The 23440-nt window shown below is 36.1% G+C and overlaps 1 protein-coding gene and 1 long non-coding RNA gene across 2 annotated transcripts; one reads left to right on the top strand and one right to left on the bottom strand.

The window, feature by feature from the left end:
• The first annotated feature begins 5642 nt into the window (after positions 1-5642).
• Positions 5643-6275, top strand: LOC141391459 (uncharacterized). The gene is made up of 3 exons (XM_073964337.1): positions 5643-5819; positions 5883-6003; positions 6070-6275. The coding sequence occupies exons 1-3, from the start codon at positions 5711-5713 to the stop codon at positions 6203-6205; spliced, it is 366 nt and encodes a 121-aa protein (XP_073820438.1). The 5' UTR covers positions 5643-5710; the 3' UTR covers positions 6206-6275.
• A 9101-nt stretch (positions 6276-15376) lies between these two features.
• Positions 15377-15909, bottom strand: LOC141391458 (uncharacterized). Its single transcript, XR_012409660.1, has 3 exons — positions 15778-15909; positions 15600-15720; positions 15377-15535 (listed from the first exon to the last, which is right to left on the bottom strand). It is a non-coding gene; the product is annotated as an uncharacterized lncRNA (long non-coding RNA).
• Between the last annotated feature and the right edge of the window lie 7531 nt (positions 15910-23440).

Genomic DNA, 23440 nt, shown 5'->3' with positions numbered 1-23440 from the left:
CCAATGGCAGCGACCACTGTGCATATCTCCAAAACTGTTAAATTTTTCTTAATGTTTTCATTTGGAAACATATCAACGACAACGGAGATAGTGGAAGTAGTAAAAATCTTGTTAAAGCAAAGACAACGGCAATTCTTTGTGGTTGTAAAATTCTGCGATAAACTATAACGTGAGCCCGTATGGTTAAAAACTTCAATATACTGAAAATGGGGCTTAAATTTTACATGGCGACTTTACCGAACCGGGCCACGTTCGTCTATTTTCAATTATAAATGTCCTACTCTGTAAATTTTAAAATTGTATCCTAAATGTTATGAATTCTTTCTATTGAATTTATACACTTTGTACCAATATTTCATATAAATATCATAAAATCTATTTTTTTGGCTCATTTTTAAGTACATGTAGAATATAATATGTGCAAAATTTTTAGTCTATCGGACAAAAATTTACCGAGATATAGCATTTCCAAATTAAATGAAACCTTTTCCATATTAAATGAAACCTTTTCCAAATTGAATGAAACCTTTTCCAAATTGAATGAAACCTTTTCCAAATTAAATGAAACCTTTTCCAAATTAAATGAAACCTTTTCCAAATTAAATGAAACCATTTCCAAATCAAATGAAACCTTTTCCAAATCAAATGAAACCTTTATTTTTATTGAAAGAAAAAAACCAGACTATTTTGAAAAGAGACAGAAATAACAAATTATATAGGTTTTCGACGATTTTTTACTTAAATTCTGATCTTAAGTAATGACATACAAGTGTAACTCGCCCCATGATCTGCGAATCTGCGCCTGGAATGTTCGCACTCTTTATAGAGAAGGGGTAGTTTACGCACTGGCAGATGTACTTGAAAATTACAAGGCCGACATTACTGCCATACAGGAAATACGATGGAACGGTAAATGCGTCAAAACAACACGTAAAGGTGACACACTGTATTATAGCTGCTATGACACAAATCATGAGTTTGGTTGTGGATTTGTGGTTGGTCGGAGGTTAAAACATCTGGTCTCCAGCTTCACCCCAGTGACTGAAAGACTCGCTGCAATTAGAATAAAAGCAATATTCTTCAACATTAGCTTTATTTGCGCTCATGCTCCCACTGAAGACAAGGACGAGCAGACCAAAGATACATTTTACGAGCTCTTAGAAGAAACTTATGACCGTTGCCCTGCCCATGACATTAAAACTCCAGGTGCAGATTCGCAGATCATGGTCCTTAAAACGTTTGCGGGGTTCGTCAACTTTAGAGGGGTTTGTTTTTCTTTTCTTTCGTTTTAGGCTGTTTTTTCTAGGGGAGGGTTACTTATCCGACGCCCAAATCCAAGTTTTTAACGTTCTTATGAACGCTCGGCACATGTTAGCTCACTATCTTTAACGGGTGTTAAAGGAAGTTCCCCAGGTGACACCACGGGGAGGTCAGTGTCCACTTGAGATGAAAGAGACACCAAGATAAATCCTGGGCTTTGCGATGTTAACGCCGGTCAGGACCATTCCTTGGTATCTTCCATTAGGTAAAACAATTGGCCCATGTTATTATTAAGAATTTTTTAAACGTTAATTTTTTAGGATTATTTCGCTATAACCTTAATTGATGTCCAAAAATTATGAAATGTTTAAGTTCAAGGAAGCAAAACATGCAGCGAGTTACACTTTTATGTCATTACCTAAGATTAGAATTTATGTAAAAAATCGTTGAAAACCCATATAATTTTTTATTTCTTTCTCTTTTCAAAATGGTCAGTTTTTTTCTTTCAATAAAAATAAAGGTTTCATTCAATTTGGAAAAGGTTTCATTTGATTTGGAAAAGGTTTCATTTGATTTGGAAAAGGTTTCATTTAATTTGGAAAAGGTTTCATTTAATTTGGAAAAGGTTTCATTCAATTTGGAAAAGGTTTCATTCAATTTGGAAAAGGTTTCATTTAATTTGGAAAAGGTTTCATTTAATTTGGAAATGCTATATTAGCTATCGAAGGGAAACATTTATTGTGTTCTGTATGTAGCATAGAATCTAAAAACGTCTTTTCATCGAAATGGCACTTTTGAAAGCGGTGCCAACTGTAGCTCGAAAACGGATGCTCCAGTCTTTATATGTTTTTAGGGGACTATTATACACATAAATCATGTGCTTACCGAGAGAGTCTTTAAAAAACTGTGTTTTTTAAATCGAAATTTTGATTTTAACTGTTCAACATTTTTAAAAGTTGATTTTTTAATTCCGTTTCGATAATGGACAAGATTATCAGGTTCGTAATGATCCCACAAAAATATATGCTGATCGGTTTATTCTTTTTTAAACAACAGTGGGTACCGCAAACTGCTTTAGTAAAACAGTGCTTTATAGTCGGGCATTTGTCAGAAAGATTATTCAAAAGAAGAAAATAGATTTCTTATAAAAAATACATGAAAATGCCTTTTCTGATCCTTATAAGTGGCCATAACCCCTTAAAATAGCTTTACGTAACGCTACAGAACATTTGAATTTTTCATGATTTTTGGTCAAGTTGGGCCCCCCCCGAAATGAAATCCTGCGTACGTCCCTGGTAAATGGTACTAAATTTGCTACAATTTAGATTTGGGTGAACGCATAGAGCTGGAACACTGATATTTGGAATTAAGATTACTGGTGGAGTGTAGGATTAAGGTAGTTTTGGAAATTTATAGTTATGTTTATGAAAAGTACTAAATTGTACACAATTTGGATTTGGGTGCACAGATAGAGCAGGAATCCTGAGATATGGAATTAGGATTATCGTAGAAGTGTCGTTTTCAGGTAGTTTTGGAAATTTGTACTTATTTGTACGGAAAGTACTAAATTTGGTACAATTTGGATTTGAGCGAACGGATAGAGCTGGAATTCTGAAATTTGGATTTAAGATTACTGTTGGACTGTAGGATGAGGTAGGTTTGGATATTTGCACTTATCGGTATGAAAATTGTACCAAATTTGGTACAATGTGGATTTGGGTGAACGAATAAAGCTAGAATTCTGAAATTTGAAATTAAGAAATTAAAATTAATTAATAAATTCAAACTACAAACGTTCTAATTTTAGACATAGAGTATATTACAAATTTTGAGTTGGAAAATAAAGAGTGGCCATTGGCCTTAAAAAATTTACAATGTTATGATTATGGATCTATATTGACTTAGTTGGCATATGCTTTCGGACGTTTTACGTCAAATAAATAGATATAGAAAACCGTTAGTATAAACATGACTATAGTTTCAATTAATTTTATTTCAAATTTAAACGAACTATATGGCAATTCCGTGCAGGTTGTTAAAGAGGGAATATTTAAAACAAAAGTACTATTGTATACAGGGACATCCTCCAAATCTGAAAAAAATTTTGTTTAAATCGGTAAAATTGATGCAAAAAATATATTAAATTCGAAGACTATTAAATTAAAATTGACTGAGTTATAGCGAAATCGGAGAATGATATATAGGGACTATATCAAAATCTGAACCGATTTTTGTTAAAATCGATAAAACTGATCGACGGCCTATGAAAACATCGCAAATTAAACTTAAAGGATATTCAATTAAAATTTACCGATTTTGTCCAAAATCGGGAAAATATATATAGGGTGGCTATATTCAATATTATTATTATTCAATATTATTATTATTATTATTTTTACATATACTATTATCGGATTTGGGGGAGTGTAAACAAATCAAGATGTACAGGAGACAGAATGAAGTCCGAAAATTCTATCAAAGAGTGAAACATCAAACGGATGGCTTGGAACTGGCACATCCTCCTGTAGAGACCAGCAAGGTAATCTGGTAGCTGATACAGATAGTGTGCTAAAGATATGGAAAGAGCATTTTTCCAAACTGTTGGTACCCAGTAGCAACGAAGTAGGCGAATCCAATCGACAGATCCAATCCCCGAGCTGTATAAAGCCGGAGGCGACACGCTGATAAGGTGTATGCATCAACTAGTTAGCTCCATCTGGCAGGAAGAACGCGTACCCGACGATAGGAACCTGAGCATCCTGTGTCCCGTCCATAAGAAAGGAGATAAGACTTTATGCTCCAACTATAGGGGTATAAGTCTTCTCCCTATCGCCTACAATATAGTGTCAGGGTATCCCCGCAAAGCTCATTCGCCTTTGTAAAATTACTCTAACTGACACAATTAAAATAGGAAAGAACCTCTCTGAAGAGTTTTGTAAAAATGGTCGTAGACCCATACTTATATACACCAAAATGGATGTCTTGACGAGATGAGTCGATCTGGATATGTGTGTCCGTCCGTCTGTCCATCTAATTCACGCTACAGGTCGCAACTTTGATCGGATCGTCAGATCGGAGGGGAAGAAGCTTATTGATTTTGGTGATGTTCGGATAATATTCAGGGGTCGGAATGGGCAAAAAACTTATTTGGAGAAAAAGTGAACGCTTTATTTCAAAGCGAATATCTCCGCATCTTAAAGGGGTATATCAAAAGCAAAATCTGCTAAAGTAAAAGTAGAAAATATCACCTTTACAACGATGTATAGTGGGTGGTCAAACAACGATAATAGTCGCTAATACAAACAAACTTTTCATTTTTGCGAATTTAATTATAATGACCAATACCACAGCTTTGGTTGGGGGAGCATTCAAAAGCAATGTCTGACTATGAAAGAAGATTATCTCACCTTTACAATGATGCAAAGTAGGTTGGCGTAGGTTGCCAAATAACGGAGATATTGCAATAGTCGGTAATACATCCCATTTTTAAATTTAGGTCGCAATTTTGATCGGATCGTCACGAAATTTTGGGGGTTAATGGGGGCCCCGCAGAGGAAGAAGCCTATTGATTTTGATATTGGTCGGATAATATTCAGGGGTTGAAATATGCAAAAGCTTATTTGGAGAAAAGGTCAACGTTTTATTTCAAAGCCAATATCTCTGTTTCTCTAAGAGGTATATCAAAAGCAAAACCTGACAAAGAAAGTACAAAATATCACCTTTACAACGATGTAAAGTCGTAGGTGGTCAAACAACGGACATATCTCAATAGTCGGTAATGTATCCCATTTTCCGATTTTTTTTGTAATCACGCTACAGGTCGCAATTTTGATCGGATCGTCACGAATGTTTAGGGAGATGATGCGGGTCCCACAGAGGAAGAAGCCTATTAAGTTTGGTGGTGGTCGGATAATATTCAGGAGTCGGAATAGCAATAACCTTATGTGGAGAAAAATCAACGTTTATTCTTATGCGAATATCGAAGAAGAAAATATCTCCTTTATATTGATGTAAAGTATGTTGGCGTAAGTGGGCAAACAACCGAAATATCGCAAAATTCAGTAATAGGTATATCCAATTTTTCCATTTTTTTTGTAATTACGCTACAGGTTGTAATTTTGATCGGATAATATTTTGGGGTCGGAATGTGGAAAACCTCACCCCATTTTGAAAAAATATCCGATTTTATGACCATAAATGAGGTTAATCCAGCAAAAATCTCTAATGTAAACATGCCATTAGAGTATTTCAATAACAGCCGTAACCTTTACATTCATAATACATTTTATTTATATTTATGATTTCATATACAGACAAACATATAAACTTATTACTTTAATAATCACAACGTGCTCCATTTTCTGTGGCCTTTGTGGCCAAACATTCTTTTTGTCGAGATAATGAAAAATACTTAGCACAAACCGCTGTTCAATTCTTAGTCATACAGTTGATGTTTAACAGTTTACGTTCAAACATGAAGTTATTTGGATTTGTAATAATATTTTCTATTATTTGTGGCAGCTTTGCTGCTGTAATGTTTGCCAAAATGGGAGATCCGGGTAGGTTGTTTACATTTTTTAATCAAATAAATATGTTTTATATTACGTATGTATATATTTTAGAACATCCCGGTAAGTGTGTGTATAAGGGTCTAATATTGTCACCCGGCGAAAGTGGTTACCCAGAGGGAATATGTATTCGTGTATTGTGTTTTGGTGCCGATGGCAGTGGTAGAGTTCATACGTAAGCCATTTGGGATATCAATATAATTTACAGTATTCCTTTAATGTAAAACATTTCATATTTCAGTTGTGGAAGTCAAGGAGCTATGCCACCCTGTTTTTTAGGAAATTACGTTAATCCTAGTGCCCAATATCCCGAGTGCTGTTTAAAGGAAATTATTTGCCCTGAAGATGTTAACGAACATGAAAATGAGTTGTTGTAATTTGCAATGTAATTGTTGATGGAAACTGAAAAAGTATAATGTGATATAATTAATATGATTTTTAAGCTAACTCTAAGCAGTAGTGGGATTCTCTAACGCATTTTTATACCCTCTGCCTTTAGGCTAAAGTGGGTATATACACTTTGATACGATGAAAATGTGCCTCATCGAAATAATGGTTTTAGACCCCAAGTATGTCTGGACGAAATGTGTTTCATGGTGGCCTTGAATACAAGATGCTACTACAAAAATCAAAACGATTCGAGAGCAGGTCCTAAACTGAACTTTTCCGAAATTTTGTGTGGGAGGTAACCGAAGTCGTGCACGCATTGAGTCCTTATTGGAACCTTATCTAAGTTTGGCAGAAATTTCACGATGAGCAAAATTTGGACCAAATCGTTTACTCCCTTCAAGAGTTATCGTGCCCACAAATTTTCCGAACATTTTCGAATTTTTGTGGGGGAGGTACCGAAAGGAGTGGACCGATATAAACCATCTTTTTAAACTAAGTATGGACAAAATATTGCGAAAGCCAAATTTTGGACCACATCGGTTGATCCGTTCAAGAGTTATCGTGCGCACCAGCCAGACAGACAGAAATACGGACGGACATTGCTAAATCGACTCCAAATTGTCTGAAACACATTTCGTCCAAACATACTAGTTTGAGCATTGTGAAAGATTGCATTTTTGGCACATATATTACCAGTCCTTCCTTAAGGTCGGATAGCAATTCCCAGTCTATGGAAAGAGGTGCTGTGCTTAGGTCGTCTCTGGTCTCGTGATGCTCACAGTTGCAGATAGTTGAATTCCGGACTTGTTGGTTTGTGGACAGAATGTTGGCATAGTGATATATATCGAGTTTTGACTGGATGTCTGTGTGTGATGTACCATCTGGGCCAACTTAAGGTTTACCTTTTGAAAATTTTGTTTTTTTTAAACTAAGCATCTTTATTGTTTGGTACATTCCTTTGGTTTTGTTGGATGATGCTGCAGTTTCCGCTTGTACTGCCATATTTATTGCCCAATGTCTTTTGTCGTTTCTGGCACTTGTTTAACTTTCTTATCCAGCTCATTGTTTTGTCGATCTTTTTCTGGTTGCATTTAGTTGCGACTTTGTTTTTCGCTGTTTAATGAGCATCCACGTATCGTCTGATATCCAGCATTTTCTGGGTATTCTTAGTTGTTGTCTTAGCCTTTTCCCAGTAATCATTTATGTTAGAACTTTCAATGGTTTGTAACTCGGCATATTTTGCAGCGAGTTTCCTCGAGTATCTGTTACGCACGGTTTCCTCTTGTAGTTTGGGAGCACATACCTTGATCTGCGTTTTTTTTTTTGTTCTTTCTGTTCTAATTGCCGCTACCTTAAACCTGAGTGTTCCTATCAGTAGATGGTGGTCGCTACCCACATCTATGTACGATAATGTGGCTAAACCTTTCTATGTGGGTTATATGTGGGCTATACAAAACGTGGACCGATATAGCCCATTTTCATTCCTAGGAGTAATAGAAACTTCGGTAACATTTTTAATTTTAAAGCTTTATCTTAAATATTGCGAGCTCTATCTACATTTCAACAAATGGAAGGATGGACAGGGTTTTATATACTTAATAGGGACTCCGACGAATTTTTAGATCTGTTACAAACGGAATGGCGAAGTTAATGATGGATATACAATAATGGTAGAAGGATATACAATAATGGTAGAAGGTATAAAAATGTCTGTGACAAATATAATCACAGTTCGAAAACAATTTCGATCTCCGCCTTGATTACAAGGATATATGGTTCGTCGGACGTGCAAAAATGGAATCTGAAAGTTAGGTCATAAAAAGGTACTGTGAACCAATCATATCCTTGTTTTGCATGCTACAAACAAAAGGACTAACTCATACTGAAGCATTCTTATCCTCGTTTTGAATGTTACAAACAAAATGACTAACTCATACTACCCTGTACCCCAATGCAGTGTAAAGCATAAAAGCAATTCAAAGTATTTCAATGGATGTGAGAGTGCAGAACTAAAAAAAATCCACATTTCTACATAAATTCCATATGAAGTAATTGTTATGTTAATTCATAACATTTTCTTACTCTTTTTTTCTAGTCCTGTATCAGACATTGGGCTGAATAGATGGAATTCAGTTCGTACATACATACATACACATGTGGAAATGCATATGTATGAGTGCGTATTTGAACTTGTTCTAATTTTTCAAGAATGAAATTAAAAAAACAACAAAAAAACAAATGTAAATATTTATCACACCACTTACTTTCTGTTTACCATTGTTCCAAATACATGCACACATATTTCTGCCTCGAATGTCCCTGGTGGTGTTGATTCATTTTGGGCGTTAATATTTATGCTGTTTAATTAGTTAACTTGTTTGTATGCATGTAAACAATTATTTTCCATTCTGTATTGTAATTAAAAATTTGATTTTTATAATTTCACAAAGAAACACCACCAATGGAAATACAATGGAATTTGGAAAATGTAGTCGTCGGTGGGTGTTAGCTTTTCCCCATGTACACATATATACATATCACTCCTTCCCTTAACGGTGAATGTTGAATGTGTTTATTACAAATGAAGTGTTTTTGTTTAATAAAAACAATTTCTTTGGAAGTTATTTTAGCCCACACGCGTACTTTCAAATTTATATTGGCGGAAAGCAAATTATAAAGAGTTCAAGTGCATTAGAGCGGCCACAAAAAAATGTTTGGAACTTGTACCCCCTAATTTTTTATTTGATCAAAAAACTTTATATATGAAGTTGTATGGCGATCGGTTAACGTAAACCCGCGCCAACCGAGCGATCTTTGATTCCATAGTATTTATACACGCAGGAAAAAAAGACCTCTCTAACATGTGTCCCAAACATATTTTGCAGCAAACATATATTTGTTTGCAACCAGTCCTAAACATAACATATGATTGGGTCCTGCAAACAAATATATGTTTGGGTGCAAACAAAGAGTTGTTTGGGTGCAACCAAATATTTGTTTGGGTGCAAACAAATATAAATACAAACGCAAAATCCACAAAAGCACATACACTAGAGTAAGCAATGGTTCTCCCGTAAGCGTAAATTTACTCTCGCTCACAACGTGTGTAGACTGTAACTGGTGGTGACCCAGGGTAAATTTACGCCAGAGTGAGGCAGAGAAAATTTTTGGGTCTCTCTTGTGCTCTCAATGAGCGTAAATTTGTTGTTGTTCACAACGTGTTAGCATCTACACAGGCTGTGAGCGATAACAAATTTACGCTCACTTAGAGCACATGCGCGCTCTTGTGAGTCACAATGCCTACCCTTGATTTACGCTCACGGGATACCCATTGTCTCCGACATACACACATTTATAAATGGTGATAACTTTTTTTATTAAAATGTATAGAAATACCAAACATAACAGCAACAACAGACGCGTAGATACATACATTATTCATACCATTTTTTCTTTTCCTTTTCGCTTGCTACGCTGATTAACAACAACAAAGCACGAAACACACGTGTTTGGCCACATACACACCACCAAAGAACAAGCAAACTTTTTTACCCCCCGTCTTCTATTCTTCTTCTATTACACCATACACACAGCTCTTTATTATAAAACAGTATTCCGCAGCCGGGAGAGCCCTGTTTTTACGCTCTTTGACAAAAATCGTCTCTTCACCCATAACAAATATGTTTTAACATAATAAATATGTTGGTACCCAAACAAATAAAATTGAGATATGTTACAAAATGTTGCAAACATATATTTGTTTGGACCCAAACATATTGTCTGGGCCACAACCCAACGCTCCAACGATGGGTCACGACGGAGCTCCACTCCCTGACCAATCGGAATTCAGCAAGACCGCAAGCCCCCCCCCCCCCCCCCCCCCTCCGTTAGCGCGACAATTTGGCAATGAGGGTGCGAGTCTTCGGGTAATGGGCCAACGTCTATTATTCTTTGTGTGACGTATGTGAGAGGATTGTGCCTACCCTGGCGGCTGGTTATTCCTTGACCGGTAACCTGCAGTCCGGTGGCCGGTAGTGCCCTTCAATTGTTGCCTTATTACTTCCTTCAAATGGTACAAAGAGATGGTTGTTTGTCCTTGAGCAATATTTATTTGTTGATCGAATTCAATTTAACAAAAACTTAATGCCGGGCATACACTATGGGCATGCAGGACAGCAACCGATGAACCCTTGTGTAAGTGTGTGATTGAATAGTGTATGGCATTCCTTCAATCCATATTGCAAAAATGATGAATTTTCCTCCAGAACTCGATTTTGGGTTGAAGTTTTCCAAATGTTCAATTTCCTCACAAATAATATTTGTTGGTTTCAAAAATTATTTGTTGGTTACTTGGAAAATAAACAAAATTCATCGGATTAAAAGGGGTTCATTTACAAAATCAAAACTATTTTGATTTCAATCCTGCCAAAACTACTCCCAAATACATTGACAAAAACTTCATAATTTACTAATACTATTACAAATGCTGTCGTGTATGCCCATAGTGCAGGGCTGCTCATTTCTTCACGGTAGCGTAAAATGAGAGTAAGCATCAGTCGTTGTTTGGCCTGCAACGGAGAAACACATCTTCAATGTGAGCACCTATGCCATAGTTACGGTGACCAACCGTACTCTATTACAGAGTACAGTACTCTATTTTAGGTGTTCGTCCTCTATATTTTTAACGTACTCTATTTGTACTCTATTTTCATTGGGCGTACTCTATGTCCTCTTTTTATACCCTACACCTCAATGAAGAAAGGGTATAATAACTTTGTTTTTCCGAAAATGTATGTTACACCGCGAAATACTCGCGTATGCATTCCTTCAAAATTCATATATATAGATGAGATAAAGCAATTTTGAGACGTGTGCCCGTCCGTCCATTAACAATTGTAGTCAAACTCCAGGCATCAATTATGGACCGATCTTCACTAAATTTTGTATGGAGGTCGGATTCCCACCAGAATAGGAACGATTATTTTTGGTAGTTATAGTGAAATATTTAGGTGGTGAAGTGGAACAAAAAAATATCCAATATTGTAGAGGCAATGTAGGTCGCAATGATGATTTCATTGACGCAAAGTTTTAAGTAAGGTTTTGGTTTACGACAAAGAAAAAGCTTGCAAATTAACACGATGATCACATAATATTTAGCGGACGAAATAGACCAAAACTTTTGTGAGAAAATTGGTGAAATTTTTAGTATAATGATTACATCTTTATTCCTGGAAGATATGTTTCACCACTGTAAGTTATATTTAGAAGAGGAACTCTTGACCTTTTCATTGATGTCCATTATGATAATGTACGTGGTCAGATAATAGTGACAAATTTTTGCACGAGATAAGAGGTTTGGTCAAGGAAAATGCCAATAATATTGAAAAATGATTGGATTGGATTTTGATTGATGATTTGGCGGGTGAAATTGACCATCATTGACCACTGTGGGAAAAATATCCAAATTTGATTTTGACCCAAATTTAAAATTTTGGGGGAATATTCCGACAAATTAAGAACACGAAACTTGAAAACCAACTCTTGACCTTCATTTGATGCAAATTATATCATAAATAAATGGAGAACCCTACGCAGAAATTAAACAAAATATTGTCTTGGTTTAAACAATATTACTAGTTTTTCCGTTGATTTTAAAACTTTGGAAGGTAAGTTTTTATTAACAAAAGCATTTAAGTTAGTTGAATATTTTGTTAAAATATTACAAAATACCCGCCCTCTTTTTTAGCCCTTAACTTTTCATCAATCTGTATATGTACTCTATTTTCATCCGAAAACATTGGTCACCGTATCCATAGTGTATGCCCGGCATTAGTACAAAATGACTTCTTGTCAAAATAAAAAACCTTATGTATTTTGTTCTCTCTTTTAACAACTTTAAGTGACGGTGGCAATGAACGAAAAACAAAAAAGAATGCCAAATCAAATTACAATCGAAAGTTCTATGTCGGTTACAAAAAATGACTACCGCCGTCGATAAGAACGAGGTTTTTAGTACAGTGTTGTCTTTGAAGCGTTTTTTTGCATGAACACATATTATGTTTGGATCCAAACATATATTTCTTTCCAACCAGCGAAGCGAATCCTGCAAAAATTTGTGAAAATCAGATGGGAATTTGGCCAATTTTGGGCCTTATACAGCTATATCAAAATTCTCAATGGGTATGTAAACAAAGAATATAGCCGCGTTTAGTTTAAGAGCAACGTAAAGAGATTTAAGAGGTGTTACTTCATCAAGAAAAAACCACAGTTTGGTGTGGTTTGTCCGCTGGTAGAACCATCACCCCATATATCTTCAAAAATGATGGCGGTGAGAACGTAACCATTAATGGCGACCATTTGATGCTTGAAAACAAAGCTCGAGATCTCGGCTACATTTTGGTTTCAACAAGACGACGCTTCTTCCCCACATGACATCAAACACTAAATTTATTAAGAGAACACTTCGATGAGCATACAATTTCAGGTTTTGGGACCGATATGTAAAGTCTAAAGTATATGTGGTCAACCCGGCTTCAATTCAGGCTTTGGGGCAAAAAATCCCGCGTATCATTCGTCAGTTACCAGTCGAAATGTTCGAAAGATTCAGCGTAAATTGAACTCTGCTGCAGACCGTCTATGACGTAGACGCAGCCAACATTTGATAGACATAAACTTAAAATAAATGCCAAAGAATGCTCTTTCAAATGATAATTAACAAATTCTATTCAATTATCAGGAAAAAGAGAGAGAGAGAGAGGGAAAAGCGGGAGTGTGAAAAAATCGAGATGTACAGGAGCCAGAATAAAGTCTGAAAATTCTACCAAAGAGTCAAGCATCAAACTGATGCCTGTGGTACAGGCACAACCTCCTATAGAGACCAGCAAGGCAATTTGGTAACTGATACAGATAGTGTACTCAGGATATGGAATTAACATTTTTCAAAACTGTTGGTATCCAATAGCAGCGAAGACGTCGAAGATACCACAGTTCCAATCCCAGAAGATGGTATTGTAACTGTAACTGATTCCTTTATGAAGGTCGACGGAGAATCTGCTAAAGTGGGTCTGGCGGTAAACGGTGAGAAGACCAGTTGATGGTGTCGACGCGCAATGCGTCCATTTAGCTCGGACCGACTGTTGAAGTTGGTTCCTATAATATTGAGGTAGTAAAAGACTTCGTCTACCTCCGTAAACACAACAAACGACATCAGTTGTAAAATAAAAAGAAGAATTGTATTGGCCAACAGGTGCTACTTTGGTTTAAGTAAGCAGTTTAAAAACAAAACCACATCTCGTCAAACAAAAATAACGCTCTACAAAACAATGATACTACCCGTGCTGATGTATGGCTCCGAAGCCTGGGTACTTGCGCAAGCAGACATGGCAGTGCTTGGTGTGTTTGAGAGAAAAATTCTTCGAAAGATCTACGGACCAATCTGCGTTGACGGTGAATATCGACGTCGCATGAACCACGAGCTGTATCTGCTATACAACGACATCAATATTGTTAAACGTATCGAAATGCAGCGATTGCGTTGGCTAGGACATATCATAAGAATGAGCGATGATGAACCCGCTAAAAAGGCGTATAAATACGGACCGCTTGGCGGTGCACGCGGAATTGGCAGACCAAGGAATAGATGGCGCAAACAAGTGGATGATGAGATGAAAAGGCGCGGTATTCCAGAGTGCGAAGCAATGGAGATATTTTCTTAGTTCGGCCTATGGAACAAATGTTCTGTAATGGACCAGCTAAGTAAGTAAGTATTCAATTACCACGGTGCTCTTGAAGCAACATAAATTGGGAGGTGCTTACAAGTAAGTGTAAGTAAGTGGTTTGACTTAAAGTTAGTTAAGGCGCACCATGTACACTAATACCTCGATTTGCGTTGCCTCGATTTGCGTTAAGAAAAAAATACTAGATTTTGTTTCGATTTGCGTTACTGATTCGATTTGCGTTGTATACAAAAATAATATATTTGGGTTTGAATATCGTGAAGATGACATTCATGGATTCTTAATGTCACACGATACCGCAGAAAACTATTTTTTAAAATTGACTTAAATGTCAGAAGCTTAGCAACATATAACGAAAGCAATTGAAATGTTTGTGGGTAACTATTCAGAAAATTGCAACGGTAATTGTTATAAAGAAATATTTTTATCAAAAAATTTATTCTACCAAAAATAAACTGCTTTTCTCAGAGAAATAAAATGCTACCAATCATTGACATAATGTGACGACTATTTTATTAAAAAATAATTTAATAGGAATCAATTTATACTATTTTAGTTAAGTTTTTCGTAAATGGACTGAGTTTGGTGTTCTTTTCATGCTAGTAATAATAATATCATTTGTATCATTAAATATGGCATTGATTTATAAGGTAGCGATACATTGTCCCAATTTAAACTTCTATATCGCAATAACGGTAAAACCTACGAAAGTATCATAAGGGCTAATCTTGTAGAGAATTTTCATAGATATAACATTTCGATAGGACTTGTGGTTTCCAAGAAAAGTCGTCAAAATATAAAAAAAACCCAACTTGAATCGAATTTTATTTAAAAAGCTCTCCGGCGATTTTTTTTTATTTTTCTCATCTATGAACATTGTATTTTCCGAATTCGCAAAAACTTCACAGATGTAAACTCCTTCCATTGAAAGTTGCTTCAAGAGCACCGTGTTACAATTTTCTGTGTTTTTTTTTTTTCTTTAAAAAAAGTTAGGAACCTCTAGTTGGATCACCCTATATAAGGTTTTGGGATCAAATTAAAAAATATAGGCGCTAGGAATTAAAAAAAAAATTTTTTTGGTCGCCCTAATGTACATATAGAGGCAATAAATAACATATGTCCCAATTTACATTAGGCGAGTTTACTTGCGTGTTGGGAGGCAAAGGGTTACCATATGCCTCACCTCTCTCTCCTGCAAACTGACAATTGCAGAAATGAAAATTGCCTAATGTAAATATGGACTTTCTAACGAAATTTATATTGCGATGCCTACTACTGACATTCACTATTTAACAAAAATAAAAATCGTTGGCTGAAATCAATATCGATTCATACTTTCATTATTATTTTCATTCGATTTCATGATATCAGTGTCATTCGAATTGACAAATCCACACTATTATAGAACTCATTATTCGCCACTTTTTTACACTATGATTGCATTTTATTCTCAAACTTGAAGTTTAGACATATAATATTTAAGGACATACAACCTTTCGTTTGCAACATTCTGGATAGGGTGCGTTGTCATTGATGTGTGCTCCTAATTTACATGGTGGTTTTACCTCCTGGGTTCCGCAACTACAAGAACACAATTCATTAAAAATATTTCATAACACATATGTATTTTCATTTCTCGACTTACCCCTGAACAGCTCCAAAACCATCCGCCCTGTTACACCTGAAAAGTTTGCATTTACCTGGAAGTTGGCCATTTTTGCCTGGTTCAAGAACTAAACCACCGAAAAAACATTTTCCTGGATGATCTGTGAAAAACTCAATGCTGAACAAGGTGATGACATAATCAGGTCATTGAATAATACCCGGATCTTTAAAATACCCTGTAAATTCTCCAGACAAGCCGATGGAGAAGAGGCATATAAATAGTATTGAAGTGAAAATTAGACAAAAATTCATTACGTTTCAGACACTTTAAGATTGAGAATAAAACTAAAATTTACAACCTAGGCAAACTAAGAAAAGCAGAGCATTTAAATATTTCTTATCAGTAAAATATAAATAATTCAAGTCATGTGCACAATTTTATATAATAAACAATAATTAAATATGAAAAATCAGCGTCTTCTACATCATCTACGTAATAATGAATAATTTCTAATCTATTTTACATCATTTCCAATGCTACAGAAATATGACGTTAATTGATGCCAATTTAAATTGCATTTCAAGAATTTGATCATAACACTTACAGTTGGGGTGATTTCCGGGAATGATGAAAATTTATATTTTGTGGAACTATTGTTTCTAGTTACATGGGGGATATACCAAACCATTGACCTATGTTGAAAATTTTTGATGCAAAACGTGGACCGATATATACCATTTTCGAACGTGGTCTAACTTTAGACCAAAGACACACGTGTAAACGCTCTATCTCAATTCGTTCAGTACATAGCGTAATTACAACAGACGGACGGACATGTCTAAATCGACTTTACGCTCGATTTTACGCCGATCAAGAAAATATCCTCTTTGGTATATCCTCTGATTACTTCGATGAGTTGCAAACGGTATGACAAACTTAATACTACCCTCCATATTATGGTAAAGAGTATAAAAATACCGAAAATATGGTACCCTATTCTATGAGGCTATATCAATACGTGGTCTTGTACCAACTATTCTCCGCCGGAATATTTTATACCTCCAATAAAAACTAAATACCAAATTTCACTTATTTCGTTGGGTAATGTGGACTAAACATTTCAAATTCCGAGAAATGGGGGGCTATATTAAAATCTAGACCTATACCGACAATTCTATGCAGGAATGTGTTATACCCCCAACGAACCTAAAAACCGAACTCCATTCATTTGGGAATATACTCACTATTCCTTCGAAGTACCGAAAGGGAGGTACCGTTCAATGGGGGCTATATCAGCATGTATACCGGTAAAGTCCATTTTCGACAACAAACAAACAGCATACTTATTGGTTTAGTCCAAGAACCTTGGACCATAAAAATCAAAGTTTCTGGACTGGACCATATTAATTATCAACTTTTTTACGCAAATATGGTATTTCGAACGAAGACAGGGTCCTAGAGGAACACTCCTTCTCAGACCATAGGTATATTAGATTCAAAATAACTAGGCCATCCCCTAACCCGATAACCTTCCGAAACAAATCCAAAGCAAATTGGGTTAAGTTCGGAAAACGAGTAAAACAAAGACTTGGGCAAGCAGATGAGGAATGCCCAAGTAAGGAAAACATAGACAGGAATGACCACAAGTTAACCGAGGCACTAGTAAAGTCATTCGAAGAAAGTTGTCCCCTTCGAATTACCCTGGATGACAGGGGAAATTCCTAACAAGGGCAAGGTGGTCCGCAGACTTTATAATAGGGCCAAACGCAAAAAAGCAGCTGTATTCTAGGACAACTACCAGGCAAAATTAAACGAATACAACAAAATAACAAGAAACTCCTGGAATCAGTTTTGCGAACAGGTGGATAGCGTAAATAATCGTCGATGGAAATGGAAAAAGGATGGAAACAAAGAAGAAATTCTAGGCCTTCTGATGAAAACTTACTTCCCGTAGAATACCATGGCTAACAATGAGGCATCGACGGAGTGTGTTTACACATCGGAAGAGGAACCAAAATTCGACAGCTTAATGGTCAAAGAAGCCATCTTGAACTTCTCACCATATAAAGCAGCTGGACCAGACCAGATCTTCCCGGCTCTACTACAGAGGGAAGTGGACCTTATTGCGTCCAAACTGGTCGGGATCTTCAACGCTTGCTTAAAATTTGCATATACTCCCAGCAAAAATTTGAATGACTACCGGCATTACGTAACCCATTACAAAGTAATGTAAATAAGCTTCTTTTCCCATTACAAGTAATCTGAAAAGTAATGGTATACTTCTTAAAAAAATTATAAGGCAAACATACTTACTTTGCTCCTCACTAAGTAATGAGCACGGTGGCAAAGTGAGTGTGTGTCCGACTATAAATCCTAGGGTTGTGAGTTCAACGCTCACTGTCGGCACGCGAGTTTTTTTTAATTAAACAAGTAAGAAAAGCGTTAAGTTCGGTCGGGCCGAACTTTTTATACCCTCCATCAGCCATTTCGGTGGATTAATGTGGCCACAACCTTCAAAATACCGAAATTCGGAAGGTACCGTTCTATGGGGGCTATATGATGGCGTGGACCTATACCTACAAATTTCTGGGGAAAAGTTTTATACGCATAAAAAAGACTAAATACCAAATTTGAGCCATCGCGGTGTGATAATGAGGCTAAAACGTTAAAAATATGGAAAATCGGGAGATATTGTATTATGGGGGCTATATCAACACGTGGACCTATATAAACATTTTATGGTAGAAATGTTTCTTAGCCTCTGGAAACACAGAATACAAAGTTACAACCGATTCTTTGGTCAAATGGGTCTAATACATTCAACATATATTAAAATGACGCGTACTTTATAAAGGGCCTATGTGGGGGCTATACCAAAACTTGGACCTATATAACCCAACTTTGGTAGGAATGTTTTCTGGCCTCTGAAGACACAAAATACCGAATTACAACCAATTCTGTGGTCAAATGGGTCTAATACATTCAAAATATATTAAAATGACGCATACTTTATATGGGGCCTTATATGGGGGCTATACCAAAACGTGGACCTATATAACCCAACTTTAGTAGGAATATTTTTTGGCCTTTGGAGACACAAAGTACCAAATTACAACCAATTCGGTGGTAAAATGGGCCAAATATCTTAAAAATTCCTTAAAACGACGACGCGTCACGCGTCATTTTGTATGGGGGCTATACGAAAGCGTGGACCCACATAGCCCTCTTTCAATACCAAAAGTCCTACGTAAATATAACATATTTTCCCAAAATTTCATCAATCTACGTCAATCCGTTCGGACGCTAGAGTGATTTCCACAGACGGACGGACATGGCTGTATCGATGTAGAATTGCACGCTGATCAAGAATATATATACTTTGTGGGGTCTACAATGATTATTTCGAGTAGTTACAAACGTAGTGACAAACTTAATATACCCCCATCCTATGGTGGAGGGTAAAAAAATAACAGTTTGTTGTGCACATGTGCACTGCATATTTAAGTTCTTAAGCAACCCTTAATGTTCGTGTGCGTGGCGTAGTATGTAGTGTCTTTGGCTTGAAATCAGATGGTTCGTGTGTTCAACTCGCACAGCGATCGAAATAAAATAAAGTAAAATAAAAGTATGCAGTATGGCAGCAGTCAAGGGTAGTCTTTATCCCTAAACCCGGCAAGTTTAACTTCATTCTTACTCAAGACAATGGAACGGACAGTCGACACCATCATAAAGAGTAACATCTCCAACGATATGCTTAAATACAAAACACATGCATACGTTAAAGGCAGATCAGTGGAAACCGCATTACATGAGGTAGTACACCACATAGAAATAACAAAATGAGGATGTCTACACACGCTGTATGCATCGACATCGAAGGCGCTTTCAACAACGGCATCACCGAGACGCGGGCTATATGACGTTAAATTAAGAGACAACGTAGGACAAGGAACGCCACAGGGAGGGATCCTATCAGTTCTGTTGTTACTGCCATAAATAGTATCTTAAGGACCCTAACCGAAAAATGATTTGACCCAGTCTGCTACGCAGACGACGTTATAATACTTCTAAGGGGAAATAATTCGAATCTACTTTGTCGAAGAGCAGAAACGGCTCTCAAAATCGCATACAACTGGGCCAGACCGAAAGGTCCAGGAAAACAAAAATGGGAACCAGTTTTCCTAAATAAGAAACTTGCAGAGGGGCGATAGGCTCAAAATGTGGGTTTGAAAAACATTTTGAAAATGAAATTTGGAGAAAATAATATATGCCTTATGTCTTCATTCCTGGTAGACACATTCCACCCACGTGAGTCACTTTTGAAAGGCCATCTCTCGTCCTTTCAATTGATGCCAATTATGTTGATGTATGTACGTGCTCAGATAACACAATTACAGTCTAGTATATACAGAAATTCCACAGTTTTAATTCTGTGTATAGCAACGCTAATGTTCGCATTTATAGTTTAATACTGACACATTTTTAAACAAGGTAAGAATTTTGGTCAAGGAAGATGCCAACAAATTTGGGTAATGAGCGAATAGTTCTTAGCGAATGAAATTTGGTGGGAAAGATATCCATATTCAATTTTTGGTCTATATTTTATTTCTAGGAGACCTATCTACGAAAATTTACTTGAAAACCAACATGATTATAATGGTTAGATAACTGAACTACTGCCTAACATATACAGTCAAAATCGCTTATAAGTCCCAATCTCTGGGGCCCTTTATAGCCCTATCGCTTATAACGACATATCGGTTATAGCGACAAATTCCGTCGGTCCCTTGACCGACGTTATAAGCGATTTCGACTGTAAGTGGTTTTTATTATTGTTGTGATTTTCTTGCATAGAACTACATTTACATCCAATGTTACCAAATGTCGCAATCATGATAGAAAAGTTTTCAAATCATGAAAGAAGAATTTCCAGGTTTTTTAATTTTATTTTTTGAAGTTTTTGTGATACCTTTGGTGAAAAGTTTTTTTTGTTGATCGATTCGATAAAAATCACCAAAAACTATTTCTAAAATTCTTTTATTTGTTTATAGCATCCACCTGTAGGACAACGAGATTATCGAAATAATGATTTTAGACCTTAGGTCTCGTAAATTTTGTCCAAACTTAGTTAAAGTTCGAAGATGGGCCATATCGGTCTACCCCTTCCGTTTATCACCCCACAAAGGTTTAATAATTTTCGCTTAGATTATTCGCACGATAGTTCCAGATGGGACGAACCGAATTGTTCCAAACTATGGATGTGGAAATATTACTGCCATGCTTATATCAGGTTCGAATATGGCCTACTAGGCCCACTCCTTTGGGAAAAGTATACTTTAACAGCTCTTCTCGGACCGTTTTGAATTTTTTTGAAACATGTTCGCCTTTGGCTCCGATGGTATATTCCTATACCACTAACATTAATAAAATTTGCACAAATGTTTAGCTTTTCCTATATTTGGCCCATATAGGCTAATTTGTTGGCTTTTCCTAACATATTCTATAGAAAGGGCATTACTACTCTACTACTGAACATAAATATGAAGTAACATTCATTTCTACGGAATCCTACATTGAAAAGGGGCAACAAAATACAATTTAGAAAGATTTTGTTGGTTTTGGCGTTTTTTCTTCTTCGCACGAGTAAATTTTGGAGAGTACTCTTCACCGTGAGAAAATCTTTAAGCTTTCAAAATATGTGAAAATTAGAGGGGCAATACAAATCATAAAAAACTGCATGCGGTAAAAATTATAAGCAATTCATGAAAAGGTTTTAAAATGGATGTAAACCAACATTTTAGAATGTTTCCAGAGCTTTAAAAACCATTTTTCATGAATGTCTTCCAAGAAAACTACGAAACTTTTTTTTAGATTTTCTTCATCTGAAAGAACATAACGAAATCTGCTGTCTGAATTTTAATATGAAAAATACCACGAAGTTTTTAAAAAAGCGTTTTGCTGTGCCAACTCGAAACCTAAAACGATTTTGTGAAAAATATTAGATTTTTCGGAAATGGTGTACAGAAAAAGTCGAAATATTAATGCTTAGCCTAAAAAACTGAAGTTTTTGTAACAAAGCGGGCCAACAAAATATGACAAATAAAATCGATCAATGATGTCTAGATTCTGATGTCCCCTCTAGATTTTTATAGAATCATCTTATGACGAGTGAAATTTGACTTCCCAACTTAAAATGATTATTTCACAAAAACTTAAATAAGTACTTGGACCATATTTTGCAAAAAAGTAGCCAGATATCAGTGCTAAATTTCTATGCAAGATCAAGCATGATTGAGTGAGTGACAGACAGATCATCGCCCAGACGAAACTGATGAAGCTAGAAGCTTGAAATTTTGAGTGCCGGTTGTTGTTGGTGTGTAGGGGTGAGACAATACAGGGTTTTTGGAAATTCGAACAAGAAGGGTACGAAAAGTTCTAAAAGGTACTAAATATGGTACCCTTTGTATTAGGCAAACGGAAAGAGCTATAATTCTGAAATTTGGAATGAGGGTCGCTGATGGAGAGTTGGAAAGACGTACCTAAGGGTTTTTGGAAATTCGACCTATAAGTGTACGAAAAGAACTAAAAGTTATTAAATTTAGTACCAATTATATATTTTTAAAGGCTATAGCTAGAATCTTGGAATTTGGTATGGAAATCAAGGTTGGGAAGTGGTGTTTATAAAATGATTTTTTTAGAAATTCGTACTCAAGTGTACGAAAAGTACTAAATGGTACTAAACTAAAACTGCGAACTCTAGCGTGGTTATGGTTACTATACACACAATTAAAACTATGGCTGTAAATCTGTTATCTGAGAACGCACGTCTACATATGTGGCATCTATGGAAAGGTAGAGAGGTCGTATTTCAAAAATAACTCACGTGGGAGGAATGTGTCTATCAAGAATAAAGATATAAGATATATAGTAATTGTTTCCAATTTTCACACAAAATGGGCCATATAGGTCCACTCCTTCAGGTACCTCCCCCACAAATGTTTAAAAATTGTCGCAAAACTTGTGCGCACGATAACTCTTGAAGGGAATAACCGATTTGGTCCATACTTTGCACATCGTGTAATCTCTACCAAACTTAGATGAGGTTTCAATATGGACTCAATCGGTCCACTCCTTCGGGTACCTCCCACACAAAATTTCGGAAAAGTTCAGTTTAGGACCTGGTCTCGGATCGCTTTAATTTTTGTTTACGCAAGTTGTATTCGCTGTCCTCTATACGACGCTGTAAGTTTCATTAGGGGCAAGTCCATACTTTCCGAGAAAATAGCCTGAAAGTTACAAAAAAACCTATGACACCGTGTGTAGTGGTTGGAGCGCAAGATTTGGCTTTCGTAATATTGTCATATCGGTCCACTCCTTCAGGCAGGGACGTACGCAGGATTTCATTTCGGGGGGGCCACCATGACCAAAAATCATGAAATTTTAAAACGTTGGGTAGGGTTACATATCGCTATTTTAAAGGCTTTTAGTCTATTTTTTAACAATTATTGAGACAAGGTGTATAAAATCGATGACGAGAGAGTTTAAAAAATTTAAAATACAATTTTAGAATTTGGTACAGAGCAATATATATTATGTATTAGTTCTTGGATATTTTTTATTGAAAATTACCATATCAGACCACGTCCGGTATGGTTATCGGTATTTGTAAGTTGTACACCACATATGTTCACATTTTGGTATATCTCAGAATTTGTAATATCCGCAATGCTTTTCGCTAGATTTTCAGTATTCGAAGATCTTAATTTAATTTCTAAGAATATTGGCTATAATAAGGATTTTTGGATTTTTTTGGTTGGAGAACCTCTATGCTGAAAGTGGTTAAAATAGATCTATGTTTTAATGCATGTCGAGATATCGCT

Source organism: Musca autumnalis, unplaced genomic scaffold, assembly GCF_047663935.1.
Source record: "Musca autumnalis isolate F117 unplaced genomic scaffold, ASM4766393v1 scaffold_1, whole genome shotgun sequence".
Taxonomy (NCBI): Eukaryota; Metazoa; Arthropoda; class Insecta; order Diptera; family Muscidae; genus Musca; species Musca autumnalis.
The sequence above is the reverse complement of the archived record's forward strand: the minus strand, read 5'-3'. Positions and strand labels throughout refer to the sequence as shown.

What these genes read in the sequence shown, in the direction of transcription:
- LOC141391459 (XM_073964337.1), top strand. Translation starts at nt 5,711, where the DNA reads ATGTTTAACAGTTTACGTTCAAACATGAAGTTATTTGGATTTGTAATA. An exon ending in TGCCAAAATGGGAGATCCGG is followed by an intron (nt 5,820 to 5,882) that starts GTAGGTTGTTTA and finishes TATATATTTTAG; the next exon opens with AACATCCCGGTAAGTGTGTG. An exon ending in GGCAGTGGTAGAGTTCATAC is followed by an intron (nt 6,004 to 6,069) that starts GTAAGCCATTTG and finishes TTCATATTTCAG; the next exon opens with TTGTGGAAGTCAAGGAGCTA.